Genomic DNA, 18,424 nt, shown 5'->3' with positions numbered 1-18,424 from the left:
GAAAACAACTTGAGGGGTCAAGTTAGAGATATCATGGCTTTTGATTTATTATCAAGGGTTAAGATTCAAAGATGATTATTGAATCTTGGCCCTTAATTTTAATTAAAAGGTCAAGAATTTCCTAACTTGACTCAAATTAGGGGTTTAACTTGAGGGAATCTCACTCCGTTACCATCACCTAAGTGATATATCTATGACTACTTTTAGCCATTTACAACAATATATGCAGTGTACAGTTGTGCTGTAAAATATATATAATTATTGTAGATGTCTAATATATGATGTAGATTTATCACTTCTACTAAATAATACACCTCCTCCAACAAATATCTTTTTCATCACCTGTAAAAACAATCATCCCCTTCTTCAATTCAACATTACTGCTTTTACTTTCCTTGTGTGAATCTGACAAAAGCTATCGACACACCATCACCTGCATTTTCCTTGTACGGTTTCACCCGCGATATTAACCGCATCACTCTATGTGGATCTGAAGTACGCTGACACAAACCATTATATATATTTACCTATATACTAAAAACCAACCTGTTTTTTACAAGTTTATATGCACAAACCTACAAGGTACAAATACATATGCATAAGTTACAACATCTTTCTTTTCCCCCCCTGCTCCTTTACAAAATACATAGAAGTTTCACACACATCTAGGCATTCAGCAAACCACACACATAGAAATACAAATATAGATACATCCCAAATTAACAATCGATGCTCAACTAAGATCTTCTTCAATATAACCCATATAGAGATTCTAAAATGCAAAGTCGCTGCTACTTACATAGTTACATAAGTTACATAGAATTAATACGAGAAGATAGTTACTACTGAGATTTTGCACGAAAAAGAGTTTGCGAGCAAGCTAGCTTTTGATCGCATTTCTTTGTGCATTGGTGGTGGCATGTCGTTTACCGGTTGCATTATCTTTTTTTACTGAATATCTCTATGAGATGGATATAAATTGATGCATGCATAAGTGATGAACTGACTATCGATACATCAAGACTTCGAATCACTAAATCGATGATAAGGTTTCACTCCTGAAAGCAAAAAGCAACTGTACGTTGTGGTGACGGTGATGGAAATAGTAGATCACGATTTGAAATCGTAAGGATTGAGGCGGCTGAGTGGGTTAGTGGCGGTTAGTGACAAACCGAGACAATGGCGGTGAACGGGGATGGCAGCACCAATAATTGTTGTGACGACGGTGGTGGAAATAGCGCTTGGTTGGTTGATGCGGTGGTGGTAAGATTGTTGATGTTGGTTTGATCATCGTTCAAATTACAGAACAAAAATTGGCAAAAAGCACTTTATGATATATATTGAATTGTTGATTAAAATGAAAATGCTTTCCTACAGAGAAAAAAAAAAGATAAAAAAGAAAAAAGAGAGGAAACTCATTTCTTACACCTACCCTTTTGATATTGACAACTCAAATGTGAGATATACATAGTGTATCACAATATGAATTGACACGTATATGGCTCAAACTTTTGTAAACCACTTGGTTTGGAGTTTATATTTATTTTTTGATATATTTAGTTTTTAATAAATATACATTATAGGAAAATTCATTATACATTTGGATTGGCTTATTTAAAGAACAAATTGAAGATTTTGATCTGCATTTATTAAACATGTAGATGTAGATAGTAAAAGACAGTGTATATAAATTGAGAATTATACTTATATTTTAATTACTATTAAAATTCATATATCAAGTGTACTTCTGATTCTTAACAACTTAAGTATGTAATATAACACCTTTACATACCAATTTTTGAGAATAAAAGTTATACTTTTCACTCCGTGTAATGAGTCGTTGATTCTACTTAGAAGAAAATCGCATATACCACGTTATAAATTTTATGTAACGTTGTGCCTCCCGGGGCAACGCCCGGGTAAAAATCTAGTTATAATACTAAAAAGGAAGTTTGGTTTGTGAGAGGATGGTACTATAGCTAATAGTACACTCTCTATGCAACAAGTACAAGTTTGTATTGCACAACCAAAAATAAAGTCCGTTAGTTGTAGCTAGCTTGGGTAATTAACGGTAGTTATAAAAGGGTATTTAATTGAGTTTGTTTTCAAGTTTAAATTTTTTTACTTTTGTCACGAAAATTTCGTCTTATTTACTTTTTAGCACATAACTTTTGGTTTGTTTAATTAACTTTTTGCCACATAAAGCTTGACCTTTATTTTTACCCTATAACTTTTACTTTTTAAACTTTCGTCACGAAATTCTATTTTTTACTTTTCCTCGTTTTTACTTTTTTCCACATAACTTTTGATTTTTTTATATTTCCCATGAAAGATTCGTTTTAAAGTTTTTGTTATTTTAACTTTTGTCACGAAAGTTTTTTTTACAACATAACTTTTGGTTTTTATACCTTTGCCACCAAAGTTTCATCTTCGCTACTTTTTTATCCACAAAAGTTTCATTTTCTTTGGTTTTTAACTCATAACAGGTTTTTTAACTTTTGCTTCACAAATTTAAATTTTTGGTACTTTTTGCTCCATAATTTTGATTTTTTAAGTCTCGCTCCGAAAGTTTTTTTTTTACTTTTTACCACATAAATTTTTGGTTTTCAAAATTTATTACCAAAGTTTTTTTTTTTTTTACTTTTTATTACAACTCTAAGGTACCTAACTTTTGGCACGAAAATTTGGTTTTCAGCTTGACGTGTAGAAGGTTGTCAATCATTTATTGGTGAAGAACTATACAACTCATGCAATTGTAATGTCACCCTGTTTGTTTTCCGTTTTGAGTGAAATAGAAAACTGTGAATATCCTTAAACTTGGATTTTATCCAAAAAGGAATATGTAGGTCACATGACCTATCACATGTTAGTCATGTGACCCTTTGGAACCAATTATTCTTTTCTCTTTCTTACCCATTTTTGACTTAAAAAATAGGTGATGAATCATCTAAAACGCCCGTAACATTTTTTTTTATTTATTTTAAAAAAACATTTGTTTTCTGTTATTTTTCTTTTATAAGCCGTAACTATTACCAATCATTGTATAACCTCAAAATAGAACCTGGCTTTATCACTTGTTACTTGACACGTATACATTTTCAATATCCAAACACGTGATCTTTACATCATATAATATGAAGTGTTAAACACAAGACTGAAACTGATGACTCAAGAGTTATGACCAAAGGCAGAGTGTAGTTACTATGTAAACTCAATGAACAGATTTTACATCAATTATTGAAAGACGACTACCACCTGAATAACTTTGGTAACGAACAGTTGGTCCATAAACCATCAGGTAGTTTTTAACATAAGTCCCTGATTGATACTATACGAGACTTGCTAATAAACCCGACTCTTGTTCAAAGACCAGAAGCTAAGACGTAATTTTAACAAAACTATCAGCTGGGTTTCTTTGTGAGAGCATCAAAAGACCAGCAATATTTAGCTCCAATAAGTAGTTAAACTGCTAGAATTGAATCTTTAAAATAGCATAGTAGTAACAACCCAAGTCTTTTGACTAGAAGCAAAGTCGTATTATGATGTAGACTCCATGAAAAGATTTTTCTATCCAATTTCTAAGAACTACCACCTGATACACTTTGACATAAAAACGATTAATATATATAACCATCAGGTAAGGATAGAAGTTTCCTTTTTCTTGCAAAAGTAACTAAAAAGACCAATAACGACTAGGTTATCCTGTACAAACAGTGAACGTACCATGCTGATGGGAGTTTCTTTGAAAAGCATAGATTACCAGGAGCAGCTGCTAGAAAATTACCTTACAACTACCCACTCGACTTTTAGTTTTGTCCAAAGCATTCATTCATTACTACTTTCAAAAGACTATTACGTACAAAATGACGAAGGGTTTACGACACATATACATGACGGTTTTAGGTACTGGAAAGATGGAACAGGGCCTGAATGCAAGCTGATACAAACGCTACTTTCTTGCTAGTTTCAAAACGATTGTACATGTTTTACTAGGACCTGCTCGCAAAAACCCCTATACAAACTGGTATGGATATAAATACATTAGCTGGCTATTTACATGCAAAACGACTAGTAAGTTTCAAGACACTTACATGACCCTTTTTAGGTGCTCGGGATCATGACCAGGATCTGTATAACCAGACTACAGCTGATATAAACTACATATTTAGTTACTTACAATATGATCTTATATATTTACCATAATATGTTTCAACAGTTGGTTTACAAACTGGTTTAAACTGCAACTTTATAATTTGCACAAAAAGGGCGTAACTAGTATCAAAGGAAGGCATAAGAGATACTCGTTACCCATCCAACGAGCAACACCGCTAGTGCTAAGCTATACCCTTCCATGGATCTTTTCGGGCTCCACTTGTCTCACCTAAAAGAAAAAAAACATAATATATAACGGTAAGTATAAATACTTAGTGAGTAAACAGGTTCTAGCATGTAAAGAATGCATAATCTATAAATCTTTCTGTTGTGATCTAAAACAAATTCAGAGTCACATTCTAATATGTAAGGAATTCCTTTTCTAATCATTCTATGAATTCAACATTCATGAAATAAATGGCATACTCATACGAGAGATATCCAGATCAATCTCGTATAAAGTAACCTTCTGATAATGTGATAGGTACATACCCTCATACATATCTAGATGCATTCCGGATATTACCTACCATTCTATTTTATCCGTTACTCACCTTATGATCACCGTTAGCTATTAAGTAAAACTTGGTTGATCTCTTGTATCACCTATACACAAAGCATAATACACGTATCACTTAAAGGTTAAAATGCAACTATCTATTCTTTTTGGGCTGTTTTCCATCAGCTTATAACTACAAATTATCCTTTAGCTAATATGACCCTTTTCTGAAAATTGAGTTTTCTTTGAGGAATTACATCAAACACCTTGTCTACATGATTTTATTCACTATAAAAATTACTTCTTTTGTTTAAGTAAAAATCCATGTATCTGCTATATCAATTCCAATCAGCTTGTTACTAAATCACTAATAAATTATATGAAAAATCTTATAAAACATATCTTTCTCTTTTTAACTAAAACATGGCGGTACAAGATTACCACACCATCTTTAACTATAATATCTCAACTAGTAAGTTGAGACTCATATCTTCTAAAAAAAAACCAAGTTTATTATATCTAAATAAAAAATCCATACCTTGATATATTCCTGATAAAAGATAGTAAACACTCTAAATTACTTCTTAGCTTGCTAAAATAAGTTCTTCTTTAATCTCCAGCTAGTTAACTCACGAGGGACACTAGATGCACGTGTTGTAGCAGAGCTCGAGAGTGTTATGTTAGCTTCCCTTTCTTCTTTCACTGTTTCTTTTATATTTCTACATATATATCTATTTAGTTTATCTACATTTAATAAAAATGAACTTTACATATATGACACATTAGTCCCTAAGTAAAGTTAATGTGTACGATAAAGGCACTAACTAGTCGATGGATACTTTACACATACACTAGATATACCAGATATAACTTATATATCATATTGTTTATTTTTTTAGTTTATATAGATAAAAAAAATACCTATTTAAATTACCTTAATTTATGGGGTGTTACATCATCGAATTTATCTTAACTCAAACTTGCTGATGGCTGACTAATGCTTCCTATTGGGGAGTGCTGTTGATTGATGTCAACGATAAGTCACCCAGCGAGTCCATTTCCCAACAATATATTTAAGGGATTATGACACTGGAGTGTAACTAACTATTACTCAATGTTTATGTAATGTAGTGACTTTTCAAAATGGCTATCTGATACAAGTACTTTCCATTTGTGTTCTTTTAATGTATCGGGTGACCGGATGTACCATTAGCCGGTAATAAAATTAAGGTATTAAGACACCGGAATGTAACCAACTATGATTGAATGGTTATGTAATGTAGTAACCTATGAAAATGTTAAATCAATGTAAAAATTTCTCTGTTTTGTTCACTCGATGTAACCGTTGACCGGTTCTAACAAATAAATAAGTTATTTTGGAAACGCGGAAGTTATTTTGCAAACACAACCCAAACACCCAGTTGAGCTTAATGTAGGAAGTAAGTAAACTGTAAAATCTAGCCGACTTGGCAACCAAAAAAAACATATATATATATACATTCGGAATTACCAAATTTTCCCATTATGATATCTGGTTTCAAATTAAACAAATACTATTCCCTTTAAAATTAAGTCGTATAAGTAATTTATCCTCAATCTATACTATATTAATAAATAAACTATCATCTCCTTTTTCAACTCTTTATCTTTAAAATACTTAAAATATCCTTAATTTTCAACACATTCCTAGCTAACACACTAAATCTACCGAATATATCCCTAAAATATTTTACACTCATATTTATCCAAACTATTAATCTCCTTTATTAATTAATTTAAACATTTTTACCTAATATCTCTATAATATTCTTAATAAAGTTATTTACAAAAGATACATCTCTTAACCATACACTACCATTTACGTCAATTACTTTTAAATTAATAACCACATCGTTACCACCACCGCCACTAACACCACCCGTTTCCGTCACCGTCGCCGCATTGCGTGGGTACCCATCTCGTATACAACCAAAATTCATAGTGTAGGGCTTTGGATCCCACCGTTGGATCCTAAATGACAAATTGGGAATGTTTTTAAAACCTTAGTAGTTTGATGAAAAAAATAACAATAAAAAAAAAAATACAAAAACACATTGGATCCCACCGTTGGTCTTTTTGCTTGTCGCTTAACTAAACAAAACAAACCGAAGAACCAAACTGACCGAAGTCATGCCAATGGAGTCTTTAAACTGAAGAGATGAAACGAGACAACCAAAATTTGCATTGGCACCGGTCACTTCATCTTCTATTGAATGAGATTACTGTTCTCGTTCAAACGTCGATGATATTACGTTAAACTTTGGTGCATCAAGAAGACACAAAAAATTTCGTTCACACTTACACAAAACCTTCTTTAATTAGATTAAAAATTATAGTTCCAAAAAGTCGTGACTAGAGCGACTATATAATATATTACAAACTAACGATTCTTGGTTTACAATTGCAACCTTTTTTCTTTCTACATTTTCTTTATCGGGCATAACTTTGTCATATGCACGCAAACAATAAAAGTTACTTAGTTTGATACCATCCATCAATTAATGTCAACAACCCAGTTGTATTTGTCTTCAATTTTTCCAACTTGAATTCCTACTAGTGTTTTGTACAGCTTCTGGCTCACCAGTCCATCTCCAATTTTATACTCCACTCTACATACAAGAATGTAATAAATTGAGCATTCAATGAGGAAAGTTGTTTGAGAGACCGTACATAAAAAATTTACTTTTGAAAGTGTATTTACTGACCGGAAATGATAAACTCATATATGTTACAAGGGTATGTATTTTAATATACATCCATATTAGTCGTAATTACGGTTAAGGTAACTTAAGAAAATCTCCTCCCGAAATAAGGCCCTTTCAACCAAAATAAATACAGTAAATAAAAGTATGTACAAGAACAAGTCCCAAAATTAAGGTTCAAAAACAACCAGCGAACATTATAAAGCGTGAGAGATCTTATAAACTTGTAAGGTAAACTTTTTAAAATTTTCGTCAGTCTAAAATTAAATATACCCCATGAGAAAAAATATAAAGATTTAAGGATTTTATATATGGTCCAAGTGGCCTTAATTAATTTGGGGTTTTATTATTGGAAAAAAGCAAGCTAAAATTTTGATGTATTAAAAAGGATTGGGTATCTGGGAAGTGGAAACCAAGCATCAAACGCCATGGGCCTAGTACTGTTAGATAGCCCACAGATGCGCACTAGCAGCCCATATTATGTAATATTTGTAACAATTGGTTATGTATGATTTTGAATGTTGGTATGAAAAGAAATTATTTAAAGGTGATTGTAAATAGCTCATATTTTACCTTTGTCCTTTGTATGTTATGCTACCAACAGTAGCAACGCTAACGGCTGTTCCAGTAGTAAAAACTTCATCCGCTCGCAACAATTCATCTACGGCTACAGGACGTTCCTCAACCTATAACAGTTAAACTCTATATGGTTTAGCTATAATGAAATTTTACTGATTATGTAGCTCTCTTTGTGAATGGTATTTACATAAACACAATGTAGTATGAAGAATCTTAGTGATCTATCTAACTAGATCAAAAGTTTTAATAAAAATGTAATGTGCAAATATATTTCTATCCAATGTCATGCAAAAACTAGCAATAATTAGGACAATTATACACATATTTTAGGCCTATAAATCATTACTGATCGATTCTGAAATCCGCTCTAATATATAAACTAGTTTACCTTGTATCCATAGTCACGAGCAATATCGATAATGCTCTTTCTTGTGATTCCTTCAAGGATCGTACCCACTGTTTCCGGAGTTGAAATAACGTTACCCTGCAAGCCAAAGATCACATCAAAATATATACTTATGCCTATTATGTAGTCTCATAAGAAATCATGAAAAATTAATTACCTTCACTAGAAAAATATTGCAAGAACTAACTTCTTCAATGTACTTTTTATGGACTGAATCAAGATACAATACATCTGAGAACCCTTGTCCCTTTGCTTTCGATATTGCCTTTAGTACCTACATGTCATGGGCCATATCCGGAAAATTTAGTATTTTTTGTTAATAGAAATCCTTTCATGCTTATATAGTGTATCAATTGAGCTTTATATATTTACCGGGGCATAATTAGAAATGCTTTTGACACCTCCTGCGCCACCACGAGTTGCACGATGAAACTCGTCCTCAACGTATAAGTTCAATGGCGCCATACCGTCCTATATATATACACTATATATTAGTGACCAAATATGTTTGAAATATGCTCATACGTTTTTGGAAATTGGACAGAGTTAGGCTAAATGTAAATGGAGTAAAACCTTGAAATAATTTCCAACAGGAGAGGCATATACTAAGAATGTGTATTCTGGAGCAGGTGATAAGCCCAATATAGGCCCAGTTCCAATGAGCAAAGGCCTAAGATATAGTGATCCTTTTCCAGGAGGTGGAATCTATTAAAAAACAACAACAAATGCTTAATGAGTAACATTCAAAAAATTTGAATCAAAATAAAAACATTTCATTATATGGGCTTAGTAACCTATCATAATACATACCCGGTGATGTTCTATACATTTTTTTTTCTTAAATTAATTTAAGCAAGATAAACCACTTTATTATATGGGCTTAGAGTGTGTATAAGAAAAGTAGAACTTAAACGATTGATTTAAAGTCACCTAGTCAAGTGTATGTAACACAAAACCAAATTTTAAACATATTTGGTTACATTCATTTCCAATTTATTTATTGATTTGGTGTATTAATATAGATAAAACGGGTAATATTCAAATTTTGTTACAACTTTTACGTGCTAAAGAACTTGAAAGCGAAAAGTACCCAACGTTTGTTTGCAAGAGCCGTTTGTTTCACTGCATCTACAAATTGTTGTACCGATGGAGATTGCATACACATTCTTTCGGCTCCAATCTGCATCCGAATTGCATTTTGTTCGGGTCGAAATAGAAAGATCCTACCATCATCTCCTCTATAAGCTTTTGTTCCTTCAAAAAGTCCCTACATGAAGTATAACTTTTTAATTTTTAAGTATCATGTCACACTTTTATACTAAGACATATATCAATATTTTAATATAACTTTTTAACATTTCAAGTATCAATGTTTTTGTATTTAGTCCCTATCGATCACTTAATACATAGCTCTTTATTAATGGATGACACCAAAATACCAAATACTATTAGACCAAAGACCACCCTTTAGTAATACTATTAGAAATTACCTGGCCGTAGTTTAGAACTCCAGCAGCTGGGCTTAATTCAACATTCCCATAATCGCTTAATCGACCATGCTGAAAAGCGTTGTTTTCAGAGCATTTCGCCATATACATGTAATCGGTCCGTGTAAGACCAAATCCGAGATTATTCCAATCAACATCAGCGTATTCCTCATATCTGAAAACCCAAAACTAATGAGTATCACAAAGAAAAAAAAATAAATTTATCCCATACTTTAAAATTAATGTGGGCATGGAATATATATATACACCATCATCAGTCCAAAACACCCCCTTTTAACTTTTTGATATCTCTTTTCTTTTTTCTAAATTATTGTATTATATAAAATACAATTTTATTCATATACCCGTACTGCAAACTTTAACTAAGCTTAGGTACTGCAACATTCAAAAAAGTTACAGATTAAACCTTTAAATTTGATAAACATACATAACCCCCTGAATTTTACATAAAACCCCCCCTCCTGCTTTACCTAAGATAGGTACTGTATGTTTTACTTAACCTTTCTCCTTCATATATTTGGAACAAATATTACATAACATAAAATACTTAGTCAAAGTCAAATTGAAAAAAAATATTTTATAAACTAAAGGTACGTAAACCTAAACGGTTCTTTTAGAGTGCATTCTCGAGTTTTTTTGATAGGAAAAGAAAGGATTGGAAAATTTCTCTATTTTGCATTCTTGAGTTTTTTTTTTAAAGAAAGGAAAGGGGAGGAAAAGAAAACAAGGATGTTTTTGAAGTAAAAAACTTTCATGGGAGGATTTGAATGGAAAACTTTTAAGTTATGTGTATAATTATTAATTTACCCCTATTAATTAATAACAACTTTATAGGAAAAAGGACATAATTGTAAAATTATAACTTTTTCCCTTTCTTTTCTTTTCTTTCTATCTCAAGAAAACTATTAATTTTGTGTTTTCTTTTTCTTTTTTTTAGTTTTTCATGTAACTCGAGAATGCATTTTTGATATATAATTTTTTTTCTTTTATTTCTTTATCCAATCTTTTTCTTTCCTATATTAAAAAAAAACTCGAGAATATAGTGTTAAAAAAATACACTATATTTTTAAATGTTAAAGTAACACCTAAAATACCTGAACATGGGCTCACTGTCTCGGAGAGCAGTAGCAGCTTGTGCAGTCAAACATCTTGCACCAACCTTTAAAATCATACCAGAAATTATAATTTAGGATAAAAATGCAAATATCACAATTCTTTCGGTACAAGTTTCATACTTTTTAAACACTAGGGTGGTAAAAGTAAATATTATCTACCTAGTACAGTAGTACCTATACAACCGTTCTATTTTCAGATTTGTGCAATTGTGCCTAATAACTTAATTCAGACCCTTATTCTTTATAAAACATCCATTTCACCCCTTATTTCACATTGTGAATTGCCGTGTTCTGACTTTTTGTTCTACTTTATCCATTTAGTTTCATTTAGTTTGACACTATTTTGGATTTTTTCTTATCCTTAAATATTATCCAGTTGACAAAAAGCACCGAGATTAACCTTTTGACAAAAAGCATAAACGAGTTTCTACGAAAACATGTTTGAAATATATTGTCAAACATCTAATTTAGCATGTTACTTTCTTCAATACATCACTAGTTTATAATCAACACAATCAAATATATAACGTCACAAAGAATAAACTGATGATGTATGGATAAAACTGATTGTGTTTTGTCTCCAATTTAAACAAAATTGATAACAATGTATCAAAAGATATATATAATGTAAAATTTTAATGATAGACCGAAAGTAGTTAAAAAAATCTAGTGTTGGCTATGTAAATTACTGACATTCACACAGAGAATATAGTAGTCATTTTTTGTCAGACTATTTGTGTCAAATTTTAATGACCATCATCATCTTAATTTCACATCACTATACGGTTGTTACTGTTACGATAATTTCAAAAGAAAAATGACTAATCCTTTTAATAAAATAATCTAAATTCTCCTAATATTCTAAGAGAATGACATGTGGTATCCACTAATTCTCTTTCTAATTTTGCCCTTGATTTTTTCATATGTCATAATTTAATAGTTAGAAGAATTTCTAAAACATTTTGTCTGGAGATTAATCATTTCCCATTCTAAAATATACAATCAAAATTCCATATCCATATGTGGATTTGCATGACTTGGATACTTTAAATTTTTGCCGAGTAGCAAGAAGTTTTTCCGTGACACGGAATTCAAGTGGATAAAAACAAATTTTCTTTGCCACCTTTTTTTGTTTTTTCTTCTCAAAATTAGTTATTTTTGGTTTTAAATATGATCCCCTTAAATTTAACAAAAACATAAATCTTATATATCCTAAGTTTTCTTTCACAAAATTAAACGTATGCCCTTAATTTGATCAAAATATTCAGGCAAATGAAAAGAGTCATGCACATTTAAAATGTGAAAACGAAAATGAAGATGAAGATGAAGTAAGACGAAACCTTTGATAACGACGCCTTGGCGAGGCCACGAAGATACAGGCTACGGTGGATCATGTTTGATATCCAAAAACCAGATTATTTGGTTTTGGAGGAGATTAATAAGAAAAGAAAGTTTTGTGGGTAGATTGGAGAAAGTTTGGTTGGTATTTATAGCCTGCATGTCTCAACCAAGTTGTCATCATGTCATGTATTTTCAATTTCACGTTTATTATTTATTTTTCATGGTTTTTATACTCCTTTCATATTATGATGACACTACAAATACAAATATAGTGGTCAATTTTTTGGTAAGGAATGTGGAAGATACATACGTATATAAAAATAGATAATTGATGGGGACTTGGTAAATAAGTAGTAGTGTAAGTACTTCATTAGTTAATTTGACTTGGACAAATAAAGTGGTAATCGATATATTAATTAATATAAACATTCATTTTCCATAAGGTATAGATACAACGAAATATACGTTGGTTCCCAAATTTACACTTTATAAATTTATACTTCTATATTATATTACTAGCTAATAAGCCCGGGTTCTAACACCGATATTTTTTTAATAAAACTTTTGCTAATATTTACTTGATCTTTGTAATTCGCATAGATTTGATAATGATTAATGAGTTATCGTTATCACCTCTACGAGATTAACCATCTTTTATATTTTGAGAAAAAAGATATATTTAATTATATACTATATGTTTTCAAATTAAAAAAAATTGAAGTTATAAAATAAATGAAAAATATTAAATAAAACAAATTTAAAACACAAAATATTTCATGATGTCATGATTTTATAAATGACAAATAAAAATGAATGTTGAGTTGACACATTGGTTTTTTTCCAAAAATAATTTATATAAACAATCTTGTTTTATTTATGTAAAAGATTAAAAAATAGCTTTTTTTTTGGGTAATATTTAAATTTGAGTAATATTTACACATAATATCCTTTAAAATATTTTTATCTACACTATTTCTGAACATTAATAATTAGATTACGCTAATAATCATTGATCTTTCAAAATATCTTCATTAACCTTTTACATCAATCTCTAATATAAATAAAAGAGGTTTGTTTTCAAAAAATATTTTTAGTAAAAAGTTAATGTGGCAAACTAAAAATTTTCTATACACCTTATTTTTAAAATAGATGATGTCATTTAACAAGAGTATTTCTTTTTAATTTAACAATTTTTTTTTATTTCTTTTCCTTCTTTTCCAATTTTACCATTTAATTTTCACGTATTATTTTCTCTCACGTATTTTTTACCCGCATCATCTCAATTCGTAAGTATGGTTCTTTTATTAGTAATTGTACATGCATCTTAATATCGTTGACACTCCATTTTTTTAGACCACTTTTATATGTGTACTAATTCAAATATTCAAAAGTTTCAGGTATATAAAATGTATCAGAAATTTTGAATCTTTCAAATGATTTTTATGTTTAAAGTTGTATTAAATTCAATAGTATTAACATCAAAGTTTACCTATTACAAATAATTTTATCTTGTATTTATAATAAAAACATGTTTTTAACTACCCGGATTGAATCCGGGTTGATTAGCTAGTTAGTTTTACATCAATAATTCACACTACTCAATATATATGACGACATCGCACCAACAGTCGTCCCCACTATTACACAGTCGTTGCGACGACCACCGCTGCATTGCATGGGTACTGTGCTAGTTTATTTTAAATATCAAGAACTAAAAATAAGAAATAAAAGTAAACAACGATGATTAAGCAATTATATGATAAATCATATATATATATATATATAGGTGGATTATTTAAAGTGCAAGGGAAAAAAAAGTACAATCTTCTTCCTTTTTCTTCGCCCACCTTCTTCTCCAGTGGCCGCCACACCTCCTCCTTCTTCCTTCTTCTCCGGCGAACAACCACCACCTCCGACGACATCTCCGGCGACTTTCCGACGAGAATCAGGTTCGTTTTCAGGTGGATACAGTACCGGTACGGGCCAGTGGCCCTCATCCGTTCTAAACTGGTGTCAAGGATCAAGGGACACATATGGGAATCGTATGGATTTGATGGGCGGCGATCCAAGAGATGGTGACGGTTTGATACGGTACGGGCGAAGCCCTTGCTGTCGCGCCGGCGCCGTTGTTGGGGTGGTTGGAGATGATGGTGGCTGGTGGTGGTTGTCTCGCCGGAGAAGGAGGTGGTGGTTGGCGGCGGCAGTCTCACCGGAGAAGAAGCAGGCTGGTGGCCGAAAATGGAGGAAGAACGCTTGATCTAATTCGTCCAAAGCTTTGATCCAATGTTTGTGGAGTGTACTTTTGTACTTCTTTTTTCCCATGTATACTCAAATTAACTTTCTTTTATATATATATATGTATATATATATATAAGTAGAAGATACAATAGCTATTTTTTATAGCTTAATCTGAGTCTAGAGACCTACTAAGACTCTGGTTGGTCTTACAAATATTAACTTATGCAAAATATAAATTACAAGAAATTTTACTTAAAGTAACTCTATACAAACAAAGATAATTATCTTCACAAGTGTTGTCTTTTATAAGAGAAGAGAAAGGCACTGCTCTTCAAGATAAGGATTTTAACGTTTAAAAGGTCTTCAATCATCTATTGGTGAAGAACTTGACAACTTATGCAATTGAAATATCTCCTTGTTTGTTTTCCATTTTGGGTGAAGGAGAAAATTGTGTATGCTTACAAAGACTTGAATTTATCAAAAAGAGGATAAAGTGGTCACATGACTTATCACATGTCAGTCCTTAGGAACAAGTATTTTTTTTCTCTTTCCCGTCCACTTTTGACTTACAAAATAGGTGATGAGTAATCGAACTTACGTTAACTCATTCTTGTTGATCGCTCAGTTCGTTGATGCTTTGTTCTGCTGAGTGCTGATGATTAACATCAGCGGCAAGTCATCTAGTGAATCCATTTTCTAACAATATATTTAAAGTAGAGAGACCCAAATTTAGTGGAGCATCTCCGCATTTTGTAAAAATTGAGAATTGATCTCTTTACATCAAGACAAAGAGTTTTCACTTCATCGAACCCTACTTGTCTTTAGACATTTTCCTTTGTATACCATGTAACCGATCTCAACTTCAGTTTCATTTCTTTGTGTCCTTTGAACTATGTAGTATCGTTTTTAGACATTTTCCTTTGTATACCATCACAATTCACACGTACCTGAAATCATTCAAACATACAATTAAGTGCATATAAAATATGTATAAAATATGTGCTATCAAATTCCTCGATCAGATTTATCTATTTGTTGCCCTGAAGCAAATCAAACTTTTTTTCTTTGGCAGGTAGTTTATTAAAAATACATTCAATCATTTAAATTTTACAAGTTTCAAATTGCGTTGGACAATTTGAGTTTAATTAACAAAATGAATTTATGACAATTCATAAATAGGGATGTGCGTGGTCCTGTTTGGTTGGTTTTTGCTAAAAATTTCAACAAAACCAATGTAAACGGTTTGACGATTTTTAAAACCAACTCGTCCAAATTGTTATGTCAAACCAAACCGACCAAAACCAATTAACCGGTTTGGTTTGGTCTGGATAAACGGTTATCATACTTTTGACATTCAATATATAAAAGCTTTTAAAAATACCAAATTGCAAATGTTTCACAAATACTTGAAACACAAAGTACTTTGAAAATAATAATTGGAAATAAATAACTGAAAATAAAATGTGTATTTTCAAACAGCAACAAACTTTTGAATCCTTCTTATTAACATCAATCTTTCACAGAGTATCTTTGAAAAAGTTAAGATTAGCATTTGAATATTTTCAAGTTAACTAATAATATATTAATTATAATTTATAATATTTAATATTTATATATATATATATATATATTAAACATACTATTAATATAATTAAATGGTCCGGCTTGGTTAAATCGGTTAGATAAAAGTCTAAAACCACTAACCAAACCATAATGGCGGTTTATGAAAAAGGCAAACCGATGGTCTAAGTTGTTTATTTTAACTCAACTAATCCGTCCAATTATTTCGGTTTAAAAGGTTTAACCAGTTTAAACCAAACCGTGCACATCCATATTCATAAATGATTTTTAAGCTTTGATAAACATATTTTTCGGCCTTGAAAGTCCAAATAAGAAGGCTAAATAATTAATGGTGAACTAAACCAAAAATGTTTATCGACCATTATAGGTATATAGTTAAATTAATTAACAACTAACAAAATAAATTACATTTGGCCAGAAAACCAATTAAATGAAAAGTCTATATATTAGATTAACTAACTCTATAAAACCTAAAATTAACCATCAACAAACACAAAAATCAAATAAACATTCGGCCAGTCTTTGGTTTTCCTCTCCTTTTGTAACCCAACTAGAACACGAACAATGACTTGTAGGTTTTAAAGAGAAATAAGATAGTTATGGTTCAAATGAACAACATGATCGTTTGATAATAAAAAAAAAAGGATTTTTTATTTAATAACGTAATCATTAAAGTACAACTATTGTACCAGAAGCGGGGGAGATATAGAGGACGGACAAACCCAATTCATGACCGGGACATTATTTTAAAAAGGGCATAAATTTTTAAAAGTTGCTTATGTATATTATACATAAAATGGGCATAAATTTCAAAAGTTGCTTATTTATCTTATACATAAAATGTATAATGTGCTAAAAAACGTGTTATTATATAAAATTATGAGCATCTTATTTTTCATATATAATTTCTTGTTATAATGATAGTTATCATTTATAAAAAAAAGTTGTTTATATATTTGAAATTAGTAAAAGTTAGGGACATTTTCTTTTTTTTTTTTGACATGGTGTTTGAAATTCTCAGGACCATCGTTGACGAAAAGTATGATTTGAACTTCTTGGTTCATTCAGTGTTGTTGTTTTATTATTGGTTTCATTTTGATATGTTTTTTAATGACTCAATAACTATTTTATTTGTTTATCTAGTACGCTATGATTTAGACTCCGTTCGTCTCATTTTAATTGTCTTACTTTGACTGGTCAAGTATTTTTCTTCTGACTTTGACCGTAAATATTTTTGTTTGTGTTATATATTAGTTGATGAAAGTTATATCAATGAAAAATACATTCAAATCTCAATCATTTTATATATGTTATATCAAGTGTTATATAATACAAACAAAAATATTTACGGTGAAAAAAAAAGACTCAAAAAATCAAACTAAGACACTTAATATCGGACGGAGAGAGTATGTCGTATGAATTATGATTTTAGAAGTATAGAGTAATTAAATTACACTTTTGCTCTTGTTTACCAAGTTCTTTTGAAATGGCATTTCATTTTTCTTTTTATAGCATATATATATATATATATATATATACACATGTGTATCCGGATGTAGTATTTTAATAATATGCACGTCGTCGAAATCCCATATATAGGTGTATTGTATTTTAGTCAACGGATTTCCTTTTTATGTATTCGATCTTTATATTCCTTTATTCTCTAATAAAAAACAAGCTAGCTTGGGTAATTTCCATGTTAACTTAATTTTTGTTAACGATCATACGTGTGTATATATCTTTTTATTACAGTATCTAAGAAGCTTTAAAGTCGATCAAAGAGTAGGAAAGACTCCATAAATCACATTTGCAAATTTGGAAAAATTTTAGCTTATTATACGTGTGTTAAAAACATAATTTATCATATTCTTTTATTGTGATAATATATTTCTTATTTTTTTCTTACAATAAATTTGAACTTAGTGATATTGTTATTTTATATACCCAACTTCAATTTAAAAAAAAATCATTCTGAAAAATTAAACTTATATCTCTTTATAGCCTTTTCATATATCCAACATCAATTTCTATAAAATTTCAATTGGGGAAAGTATATATATAAAAAAAAGTAGTTTTGTCTCAAGTAGTAAACTAGAAGAGACCAAACTTTATTTCATGAAGAACTTAATTATCATTTATAATTTAGCCTTTCAAATATTTGATGAAAATACCCATGATGCAAAGTAGGGATAATGACATACGAACATAACCATCTATGATAAAATGATTATGTAATATAATGATCTACTCGGGTGGCTATATAA

The 18,424-nt window shown here is 30.6% G+C and overlaps 1 protein-coding gene and 1 long non-coding RNA gene across 2 annotated transcripts; both read right to left on the bottom strand.

Moving 5' to 3' along the window:
* Positions 1–4,090: 4,090 nt before the first annotated feature.
* On the bottom strand, positions 4,091–5,202 carry LOC122606608. The gene is made up of 3 exons (XR_006324958.1): positions 5,190–5,202; positions 4,707–4,758; positions 4,091–4,381 (listed from the first exon to the last, which is right to left on the bottom strand). It is a non-coding gene; the product is annotated as an uncharacterized LOC122606608 (long non-coding RNA).
* Positions 5,203–6,981: 1,779 nt separating this feature from the next.
* Positions 6,982–12,439, bottom strand: LOC122607720 (branched-chain-amino-acid aminotransferase 2, chloroplastic-like). Its single transcript, XM_043780748.1, has 10 exons — positions 12,341–12,439; positions 10,980–11,044; positions 9,868–10,039; positions 9,468–9,644; positions 8,951–9,082; positions 8,750–8,848; positions 8,535–8,651; positions 8,360–8,455; positions 7,966–8,078; positions 6,982–7,299 (listed from the first exon to the last, which is right to left on the bottom strand). The coding sequence occupies exons 1-10, from the start codon at positions 12,392–12,394 to the stop codon at positions 7,185–7,187; spliced, it is 1,140 nt and encodes a 379-aa protein (XP_043636683.1). The 5' UTR covers positions 12,395–12,439; the 3' UTR covers positions 6,982–7,184.
* Positions 12,440–18,424: the final 5,985 nt, after the last annotated feature.

Source organism: Erigeron canadensis, chromosome 7 (genome assembly GCF_010389155.1).
Source record: "Erigeron canadensis isolate Cc75 chromosome 7, C_canadensis_v1, whole genome shotgun sequence".
In the NCBI taxonomy this organism is placed as follows: Eukaryota; Viridiplantae; Streptophyta; class Magnoliopsida; order Asterales; family Asteraceae; genus Erigeron; species Erigeron canadensis.
This window is presented reverse-complemented; position numbering and strand designations above follow the sequence as displayed.